Source organism: Pocillopora damicornis, chromosome 10 (assembly GCF_964200805.1).
Source record: "Pocillopora damicornis chromosome 10, jaPocDami1.2, whole genome shotgun sequence".
In the NCBI taxonomy this organism is placed as follows: Eukaryota; Metazoa; Cnidaria; class Anthozoa; order Scleractinia; family Pocilloporidae; genus Pocillopora; species Pocillopora damicornis.
In genome coordinates this window covers 9,496,849-9,507,638 of record NC_142679.1, presented here as the reverse complement: position 1 = coordinate 9,507,638, position 10,790 = coordinate 9,496,849, and the positions used below count along the sequence as shown (strand labels likewise).

The 10,790-nt window shown below is 38.1% G+C and overlaps 1 protein-coding gene across 12 annotated transcripts in view; it reads left to right on the top strand.

The window, feature by feature from the left end:
- LOC113673640 (DNA-dependent protein kinase catalytic subunit) overlaps positions 1 to 10,768 on the top strand; it is a 159,094-nt gene extending 148,326 nt beyond the window's left edge. For 3 of the 12 annotated variants that reach the window (XM_089184351.1, XM_089184349.1, XM_089184347.1), the window contains 16 exons: positions 1 to 77; positions 480 to 600; positions 1,654 to 1,836; positions 3,047 to 3,115; positions 3,892 to 4,036; positions 4,462 to 4,529; positions 4,961 to 5,083; positions 5,440 to 5,537; positions 5,683 to 5,778; positions 6,078 to 6,167; positions 6,298 to 6,369; positions 6,676 to 6,877; positions 7,205 to 7,393; positions 9,904 to 9,946; positions 10,187 to 10,274; positions 10,405 to 10,768. The exon at positions 1 to 77 is cut by the window's left edge and continues 12 nt beyond it. In XM_089184351.1, the coding sequence (XP_089040477.1) occupies positions 1 to 77; positions 480 to 600; positions 1,654 to 1,836; positions 3,047 to 3,115; positions 3,892 to 4,036; positions 4,462 to 4,529; positions 4,961 to 5,083; positions 5,440 to 5,537; positions 5,683 to 5,778; positions 6,078 to 6,167; positions 6,298 to 6,369; positions 6,676 to 6,877; positions 7,205 to 7,393; positions 9,904 to 9,946; positions 10,187 to 10,274; positions 10,405 to 10,609 (1,869 nt within the window). In that variant the 3' untranslated portion in view covers positions 10,610 to 10,768. Of the gene's footprint in view, positions 78 to 479; positions 601 to 1,653; positions 1,837 to 2,737; positions 2,754 to 3,046; positions 3,116 to 3,891; positions 4,037 to 4,461; positions 4,530 to 4,960; positions 5,084 to 5,439; positions 5,538 to 5,682; positions 5,779 to 6,077; positions 6,168 to 6,297; positions 6,370 to 6,675; positions 6,878 to 7,204; positions 7,394 to 9,122; positions 9,261 to 9,903; positions 9,947 to 10,186; positions 10,275 to 10,404 lie in introns of those variants that run through there. The other 9 variants (XM_089184350.1, XM_089184348.1, XR_016180295.1 and 6 more) reach the window with 8 other exon arrangements.
- Positions 10,769 to 10,790: the final 22 nt, after the last annotated feature.

Sequence of the window (10,790 nt, the reverse complement as noted above, 5' to 3'; positions counted from 1 at the left end):
TCGCTCAAGATAAGCAGTGAGCAGTTTGTGTTTGAAAACAACAAAGAAGGAAAAGCTAGCGAAGAGGCTGTCAAAAGGTACATTTATAAGATTTTTAATTTGTGCCGTTTTAGCCCTACCATTTATAGTTTTATTTGGTAATCGTTTTATTTGGTAATCGTTTTATTTGGTATCTATTGTTAAGAATTTAACAATTGCCTTTTTCCTTATGCGTTCAACATCACATCATTATCATTTATAGTTTTTAATTACGGCACTACGGGCGCCGGCATTTATTTTGATTTTTGCGGAAAGTGTTTGCAGTAATAAATCCCCGAATCAAAATTTTCTTTCACTGTGAAGGTTATGTTATCTATGAAAGTTAACATTCAGATAAGATTTCACTTGAGTATAGTCCTTACGAATCTTGGCGAACAGAAATGTAAGACTAGTCAGCTGTAAATCGTACAATTTAAAACTAGTTTTGTTATGATTAACAGGCTTCGATCGTCACTTGAACATCCTCTGCTTGATGACTTCATAGAAGCATTAGAGATGCTTACCAACCCAGAGATGGTGTTCCGGGTCTGTTCTTTAGTTCTATGCTTATCTTGCATTGAGGTTTGAATCTGAGATTAAAGAAATTGGTTGCATTTCTCTGGCTGCCTTCATGCTCGTTACCACAATTGACCACATAATGTACAAAACTGGCTAAAAACACTACTAAAATTGATTTTGGGAGATAAACATGAATAAAATGTTTACTTGAAAGATTATTCTTAGATTTAATTTAATTTCAATTGAGGCTCAGCTCTAAGTGATAGTTCAAAACAGGTAGGACGATACAAATAGGCCGTTGGGACCCAGTAAAGGGTGATCATGATCGCCAGTTTATAGAGGTGACCGCTTGATTTCGGGACTTTGACAAGAGACCGCTTAAAACACTCGTTTTACCAGCGTGTGAGTACTGTTCATGGTTGTGCCTCTTCACGCAATGATATTCGACATAAGGCAAAGTGCGATACAGGCAATAAAACATTGTATCGTGTTATATATTTCAATTTGATTAATGCCCACTCTAATTTATGGAAAAGTTTTCTTTGATCTTTCCAAGAGTTAGTCAAAACGTATGTATCTTTAATATTCCTTCACCTCATGTTGCCCTTTAGGAATAGCCCTTATGCACGATGCCGTCAGTTGCTTAAAATTCACCACCAAACCTCGTATGTACTGGAAAAAATGAATTTTGGCCTCCTTTTTTATTTTTATTTGTGGTTATTTTCTTTTGAGTTTAGTATTGTGGGAATACCCTCTTATGCACATTAAAATTCCTCGGACAGCATTGAAAGCGGGGCTTGTGGAGAAAATTGGGTTTTCCGACGTTAATAGTCATAAGCCTGTTGCACGGGCGTTGTAAAGATGATTCTTTTTGTATTCTATGGAACTGTAACTCGGTTGTTTGCTTACCTTTCAAGGAAATGCTAGGTAAGCCTGGTCTCGTGTGGCTGACCATTATTATCTATTTCTAAACAACGAGAAATTATAATTCTCTAGTTGCCAATGAACGCAGCCCATCAACTGGATTGTTCAACAATCCTCATATCAAGAATATCAAAAGTTTCCTTGTCCCTCAATTTTTTAACTTTCTGCATTCCCATCTTGGTGTTTCAAAAGGAATGGTGCGAGGGGCCTATGAAGCAGTTGTTAGAGGACGAGATCAAGAGAAACGATTCACAAGCTGTCAAACTGTGCTTTGGAGCCATGTTTCAGCTTCTGATGGACAGTAGGACAAGGACAAAAAGTGGCTCGCAAACACGAGGCACCGAGTTGGGACCGTTTAGAAAAAAGTTTGCAAAGGTAATTATGAGAAAAATATATTGAGAAAAAGTTTTTAACTCATGCTAATAGGAGACATCCTGTGTCAACATCATTGAGGTTTGGTGTCATATCTAACCAAAGGGCTGGTCTTCATCTCTGGCAGCCCATATCTAAAAGTCGCTGCTTTTGAAGGATTTACAACTTTCGTGGGGCGAGAAGGTCGCGAAGATTTTGGGAATGTTACTTTGGGAAGACAGTCTTTGCTTTCGGAATATTTACATACTTGACTAGTGTCTTCCTCAGTCACTCTCGGAGATTAAAAGCAGAAACGAAGTAAACTTAGACATTAGACACAATGCACATTTTTATTGATTTGACAGTATCAAATCAATTAGATCCTTTCTGTAAGAATCTTAATAGAATATTTAATATTAATTGACGGAACTTTCGCTTTCGGCAATCCAGCAAAATGGTCACTTCGTCTCGGTCCATACAGAGGCGAAAAAAGAAAGGCTAATTTCTAGTCATCTTGACTGAACAAGCTTAGTCAATAAAGGATTGATTATATTGCGCAAAGAGTTCGCTTCATCTAGAATCAAGAATGACTTTCGAGACCCGCGAGACGCGCGAAAGAAATTGCGCAATAAACCCACGAGACCCGTTTATGTTTTCTTTGGTTTGAATGTCTCCATCGACTCCATCGCCGACACTGACCAAATATTCCGATCTATGTAAGTCTGCGAATACAAAGAGGGAAATTCCGAGTGGGCAAGATGGGCTCATCTTGCCCTCTTGGATAGCCAATCAGAACACAGGATTCGCTTCATATTGCCCACAGGCGCTACCAGCGATGTCATAAAGTTGTATAAGGGTCTTCTGCCCTCATTCATCTGATCACTGTGGTAATTGCCGTTTAACCCATGATATCCTCGTATTTCAGCCCACAGGATTCAAATGTAAGTATATGCCACACTGAAACTAGACAATTGATTTATGTCTGTCAGTGTACCACAAAATGGTCGGAAATTTAACTCATGATGCGCGATCTTGTGTCGTCGGCTGCTCAGAAGTGATTACTACTTGCTAATCACTTTCGACCCAGCCCTTCACCGTGCTTGAAAAGCACTATTCACCTGTTTGGTGTTTACTAAAGATAAAATTACATATTGTTGTATGTAAATAAGGCATGTGGCGATTGCATCTTAGATCATTAAAAAAGATCTTATACTTGCTGGCTACATGTACGTAGGAATTTGCAAGCGAGGTGCAGGGGATCTTTGGAAAAGAGGGCGAAAAACTTGTTGGCGTTAAGACGACGGTAAGTTTAGGCTATTATTAAGTTCATTTATCGCGATCAAAGTTGGCTATGTATCTCGTGCAACTTTGAATTTTGGCTCAAATTTGGGTGTGGCAATCAGTAAGTCGCTGTTCGTGACTGTCTAGTCTTTCCAGACTATCCTTCTGTTGATATCCTGGTCACCTTCTTAGTTTCAACGTGTGCACTAGATTCTCTTGGTACGAGTAATGAATGAGCGCCAAGATGACTGCCGGAATTATTTTACATCAAGGCTGATGATCCTCTACCCTATTGATGGACCCATTACTATTATTGTGATTATGTATTTATATTTAAAATTTTATTGTTATCGACATATATACTAAAATATGTCCGTATCACAATCCGGTTGGCAATCGTACAGACCCGTCCAACTCGAGTTCCATCAAAATGCAATAGACCATAAATCGATTACATTTATCGTAATTTTAGTGGCTCCCGAAGTTTCTATTGTAACATTACACAGTAGATGGCATAGAGGATGACCTATTCGTACGGATACGGCATCTTCAAAAAATGTCGAATTACAGATTCCATTGTAAACAGATTTTAGCATTTGTTATAAAGATATGATCTGACAAAATATTATTATTCTTATTATTCATTATCATTTTTATTATTCTTCTTATTATTCATTATTCATTATTATTACTATTATTATTATTATTATTCATTATAAATATATATTTTTTAAATGACGTATTTCGAGAATGTCCGTACATTTTTCTCTGGTAATGACGTCACTGTTTCTCTATCAGGACTTTTCAAAGTGGTGTAAAGATATTCTGCAGAAAATGGACAAACACAGGCATCGGACCCCTCCCCCAGGAAATTTAAAGGAGTACTCCCCTTGGTTATCTCGCTTTCAGGCAACTGACTTTGCGCATGCTCTGGAGATACCTGGTAAGGGCTTTAGGACCAAACATGCAACTTTTTGACAGTTTTGTTTTTTTTTTTTTGCTCCACTTAGATAATATATTTACGTAGGGGCTGTTTTAAACTAAGAAATCCAATAACATCGTCTTAAAAACTGTTCATAATGAACTTTTATAACGTACTTCATTTTTATATTGTTAGAAATAACAGTAAAATTATATTTCCTGTAGACTCTCCGAGGTTATGATGCGATCATCTTCAATAGCTAAAATAAGCTTCATTTTAATGAGGAAAATTAATGATTTGAAAAACCATTAAAGCAACCGCTTTTGAAAAAATTATTTTAGCTTGGCAAGAGGCATTTAATGGGTGTGCATTTAATGAGTTAAGATTGTACTTTATATTCACCTTCTACGTTTGATGCTCTTAATTCGAGTATTTTGCACTCTTAGGTCAGTACAAGGGCAAGACGAAGCCGCTTCCTGAGTATCATGTAAAGATTGTGGGGTTTGACGAAAAGGTTTGTAAAATTTCTCAAGGTAGCGTTGATGATCAGAATGCCTTATAGTGTACTGTTAGTTGTAGCAAGGACTGTTGAAGCAACTTTTGTCTTGTGTTTTGTGTTTGTTGTTGTTGTTGTTGTTGTTGTTGTTGTTGTTGTGTTTAATTTATTTATTAACTGCTTTGTAATTGTGAGCTATATTCTGTGGAACATTTATTTAGTTCCAGTTTCTCCTCAGCAGACAGGGTCGTTCAATGATCAGTCCAGTCTGTTCGGACACGTTTCGTGACTGCCATAATACTATTTTGAATGAAGAATGTAGATATTGGTGTAGGTAATCGCCTGGGGCCTAGTAAAATCAAGAATTACCATTACGCGTGTTTTCAGAAGTCAAAAAATTGAAGTCCACCTACGAGGATCATTTCTTTCCTTGATGTGTAATTTTATAGATTTTGGTGTTAAAGTCAATTCGCAAGCCTAAGCGCCTGGTTATAAGAGGGGATGATGAAAAAGATCACATGTTTTTGGTGAAAGGAGGGGAGGACTTAAGACTTGATCAAAGGATTGAACAAGTAAGTAAATGCAATTGCCTGAACCCATTAGAAACAAAAAAAATTTCGTCATTAACGACATTAACGACATTAACGACTGTTGCTGCTCCTCATGTTGTTGCTGGTGTTACTTCTACTTTTAGCTGTACTTCCTTTTCCACTTCTACCTCTACTTCTGCTACTCCTACTGCTACTGCTACACCAAATACTATTGCTACTACTACTGCTGATGTTGCCATTATTGCTGATGGTGGTGCTGTCGGTTCGGCTGTTTTTGTTGCTGCTGCTGCTACTACTGCTGAGACTGGTACATGTAGCTATACTGTATCATTTTACAGCAATTACTTATGTGAGTCCTTCTTTTGTGTTTGTGGTAGCTCTTTGGACTCATGAATGACATCATGGCGAACGATCCCGTGTGCAGTCAGAGGGGTCTAAAGCTCAGGACATACCAAGTTATTCCCATGACTCCTCGGTTTGATAATTTGTTTTGTTCTGTAATGCCTTTTGAATTTATGGAGCTTTATGTGAAACAGTGCAGAATCTTGTGTAATGTGTGTGTGATGCGTTGGTAAATAATCCACCAGCAAGTGATAGTGTTGTTCTCTTATTTTGAACAGGGTTGGCTTAATTGAGTGGATGAATAATACCAAGCCACTCAAAGAAGTGTTGATTAGTGCCATGACCAAAGCTGAATGTGATCACTACATGGGAACGTACGTTTACGTAAACAATTTCAGTCTGCGACTTGCTTTTGATTGACTTCCTCGTCCCTTAGAGAGGTTGATGCTATTCGTTTGCAAGCATTCTAGTCCCATGGTTTTACTTAAACGCTTAGCAATGATTTTGAACAATACAGTCATTCTGTTCTGATAGCCTTAACGTATTTGTTTGTTTTTTATTTTAATTTATTTTTTTTTTCAAATTCAAGTTCTGTTTCATGTAAGCGAGACAAGCTAACGAACAACTGGGTTTGTATTAAATTATAAATAATGTTTTTGTCACGCCTAAACAGGAATGGTGCAGATGCTTGTTACAGAAACTGGATTGAAAAGTTTAAAGGAGATCCTCGGAATCCTTCGCGATTCTACGGCGAAATGTTCAAGTAAGTTAAATGTGATGTATTTATGTGCCATTGAAATCGTTTGTTATCAATAGCACCCATTTATCCATTTTCTGCATAAGAAGTGTTCCCACTATTGACATGCAGCTTTATGTATCTTTTGTATCTCTAGGAAAGCGAATCGCACAGAAACTGAAAGAAGCTTCACGCAGAAACAAGCTTTGGTGCCCTGGGATCTTCTCAGGTGAATCATAATTGATATATTAAATGTTGAGAAAATACTTTGCAGCAAATCATTCAAACAACAGGGTCAGCTTGGTTCAAACAACTATGGACTTCATTCTGATAAAGAAAGTAGTGAGATATACAATATTCGTCACGCTTTGTAGTAACATACTATAGTCTGGTCATAACGATTGCTTAAATTGCGAGCGTTAATTTGGTTTTGCGTCAGCAATGAAATCCAACTGACAAGCCCATTGTCCGACACTTTCAAGCATACTTTAGACCTTCATGAATCTGAAATCGTTCCTGTTCGTTTAATTGACAGGCGTGCCTTTTTGCAACTCGCTGTCTCCCCTGAAGCATTTTTTATCCTAAGGTCGCACTTTGCAAGCTCACATGCCTGTTTGTGCATTTGCCAGTACATTCTGGGTATCGGAGACCGTCATTTGTCAAACTTCTTAGTTGACATGGAAACCGGAAGGATGATTGGCATCGATTTTGGTCACGCCTTTGGCTCAGCAACACAGGTGATAGCTTTCTTCCTTTACTGTTTTATTGGAGTTGGGGAGGAAGGGAGAATGAAACAAAAAAAAATTAATAGCTGTTCATTTTGACGGTCGTCTGAAAATTACTGCGAAACTCAAGTAATGCCACTGAAGAAGAGTACTGACTTGAATTTAAGAATTCAACAACGAGATTTACAGTGTAAAATTGTATAATGTATTTGAGAATCTGTACCTGTTTAATTTTGCTTGTTTTCGACGTTGTTATTGTTTTCGTTGTTGCTATTGTGGTTGTTGTTTTGCTATAAATGCTTAATGCTCCACTTATCGATTTATTTATTTTTTATGCAGTTCCAACCTCTGCCAGAATTGATACCTTTTCGATTGACTCAGCAATTTATCAATCTAATGCTGCCATTACAGAAAAGCGGAACTTTGCAGAGCGTAATGATTCATACACTAAGGGCCCTCAGAAGTAACCATGATTTGCTCTTGGACACTATGGATGTCTTCATTCAGGAACCTTCTCTTGATTGGCAGGTTTGTTTCCTTATTGCACGTAATCTTAACTAGGGGTAGTTATTCGGTCACCTGTTTTAGAAAATTCCTAGAATCTAAAGGCCTATTTACACGGTACGACTTTGTCGCATGCGACAAGCTTACGACAGGCCTACGACACGAATTGTATCGTGTAAATCAAACCTACCACTCGCTTACGACTGTCGTGCACGTCACGAAAAATGTCGTAGGATTTTAAAACATGTTTTAAAACGCCGCGACAATCGTAACCGAAATTGATAGAAAATGACTTATTTTGCGACAAATTTCTACTGAGTAGGGGAGGAAGGTGAAATTTTCTTGCGTCAAAATGGCGGAGGAAGTCGCCTCCGGAAAGTCGAAGACTGCTTCCAAAGCGAAAAAATACATTCTCAGATGAGGAAACAGAGAATATGATATCACTGTGGAGCGAGGAAGAGGTTCTTTTCCTTCTCTTGCAAATTATTGAAACAATGACCGCGGCCGAAACGAGTGGAATTGCACGCGATTTTGGCATGTCGTAGGTGAAAATGTCGTGCGCGTGTAAATTGTCCTAAGTCATGTCGTAGGCCTGTCGTAAGCTTGTCGCATGCGACAAAGTCGTACCGTGTAAATAGGCCTTAATTGGATCTGAGCTAAAGCTGTCACGCCATCAGCCATATTGTACTATGTCCAACCTTTTCCGGGACTTCTCTCTAGTTTTTTTTCTTTTTTGAAAATTGAAAGTAATGCGTGGCGAATTTAACGGATTTTTTATTGTAAAACAAATGGAGAAGCCTTGACCGTGTTCTGTTCTGTTGTAAACACTTGGGACTCTGCTAGAACACTCAAGACTTGGGGAGAAACACTCGACCACGTCTCGTATTTCTCCCTACACTTCTTTTGTGCTTTAGCTGCTTCCCGCGTGCTATACAGCAGAATAGAACACAGTCAAGGCTTCTCTATTTGTAAAATGAAATCATGTTAAATAAGTGTGAAAACCGTATGAAGTTTTTTTTATAAATTTTACAATGAGGAGCGCCTGGGGACACTTAGATATGCGTCTCGTCCAATAATGAAGTGATAATTTACCAATCAGTGCAGCAACTTCCCGCGGTAGCCCACCGTGGTTGAAAACAAAGCCAAGCGCTGATTGGTAAACTTGAAACGGTTTGCATGCTCCGAATTCCTTTAGTCGCTGAGTTTAACACCGATCATGTTGAGAAAGCTACATTCATGATTTCAGCATCGATTTTCTCGGTAAAAGTTTGAGAGATGGAGCTCAAATTCGGCGAAGAGATAGAGCAAAATCGCATCGATCAACAGCCGTCGCCAGTTAGGAGAGATTTCAGTGGTTTGGTGTTAATTTTTTTAATTGGAGAAGGTCGCGGCTTGTAGTCACCAAGTTGCAAGCCTGGTCTCCCTTTCTTCTCTAAACGGCCTCTGGCCAAAAGTAGTTTCGTAAAAAGACGCTTCAAACGGCCCATGAAGGCGAAAATATACCACAAATGAATCAAGTAACATTTCATTTAACTTTGTTGAGATATTCAGACCGAGATGAAATTTAGACATGCAATTTTCAGAGCTTTATTCATAACCCATATAGATTTTGTTCGTCTCATCTCAAAAATGATTTACCGCGAACACATTGTGTGGTCTGCCTGTGGTGAGATTTCCGCTTGATCTCTACATAAGCTATAGGGATGTCATCTGGGCCTTTCGTAGGTTCTTTTTTTTCCCTTTTTTTTTTAAGTAATACATGCCGTTCCGTGACCTTTAAAAACGCAGCATCATCACTGATAACAAATGGAAATTTACATACGCGTCTCGTCAGGGCAAAGACGTCCAGAATATATATTCAAACTAATGAGCGATTCAGTATCAAGGTAAATCTTTGGTGAAGGTCTCGGGTGGAAAAGAGCATCCGCCTCTTTCTATCAAGCTCTACTCCCCATTCTAGCATCTAATTCAATTATGTTCTTATTCAACTCAGAAATCTGTTTATATATGATGTTTGGTTTGTCCTTTTTGCAGTGCGAGATTCTAGGTTTAGTTATCAACAGCGACTGAAGGAGTCAGCCAGAAAGGGTTACGTGACGAAACTGAAGTAGTTCTCAGCCTAAGGAGCGCTCAGGGCAGCACTGAGAGGATTTGCTTACTGTGCAAATGCTTCTTTTTGATATCACGATTTGATCGACCAGTTTCGGAACTAAATGTGATTTCCAACATCGTGATAGTTTCAATTTATAAAGAATTCATAAGAATTGATTAAGAATTGATTTATTAATTTATTAATCACAGAATTTCAGTTTCGCTGGGTGTCATAGACACTTGCAGTTGTCGGTTCTTCGGGATGCTTTTCTAAGACCTGCTTGATATTTCAGCGCTGAATAATTGACTAATTGATTACAATATCGATAAAGTAATTGATTGATTAATTGAGTGACTAAGGAATGATAGTTACTGGCAATGAAAATCACCATCAGTAAGAGAAACAAAAACTCGAGCTAACATAAATTCACTCTTGACTTTAGGTGTATGCTCGCAAACAAGCTAAGACTCAAGGAATCAATACAGGTCTGTATTTTTTTTTCATAAATAATTTTACCTGATTTGGAGTACCGAGTTGAAGAGGCCATGATTTACATTTTCTTTTAACTTCGTACTACTTTGTTCACGACAACAAACATTTCAAAGGAGATAATTGATTATCGAATACGATGCTAAGATTAAATATGGACGTTTTTTCATCAGTCTAAATTGATTCATGTTCATTTGGTTACTTCTTTCTTATTTTGTCTTTTTTCTTATTTTTAGACGATCAGAATGCAGATTGGTACCCAAAACAGAAAGTGCACAGTGCATGGAAGAAGTTGGAAGGATTTAACCCTGCATATGTTATGAGGTCTGTTTAAGGAGTGGGATTTTGGCTTGACCGTTCCAGAGCTATTAGCGCCGCGTTTGCATTCTGTGCGACTTATACAACTTAATATGTGAATTGAGTTATCAATGTACTTTGTATGATGCTTTGATAGGGAAGATCTTCTGTTGGGGCACTCGAAACAATCTTGGTATAAGCAAATGGAATCTGTGTGTCTTGGAGACAGGAATGCCAATGTAAGAGCTCGTGAACCTGAAAGTGGTTTGTCAGTGGAGTCTCAAGTGTTGTGTTTGATAGATCAAGCCACGGATGCTAATATACTCGGACGAACTTGGCAAGGCTGGGAACCATGGATGTGACTCTGTCATGGTCAACGCTAGGATCATGAAACTCTTACATTATTTTATGTTCGAGTTGCAGTTTGACGAGCCAATAATCATGAAGACTTTAAGACGTAATGGTCAGAAATTTAGTTTTTTTGTTATCTGAATAGTATTAAAATAAAGTGATTAAGTCTACTAATGACATCCAAGTTTAATC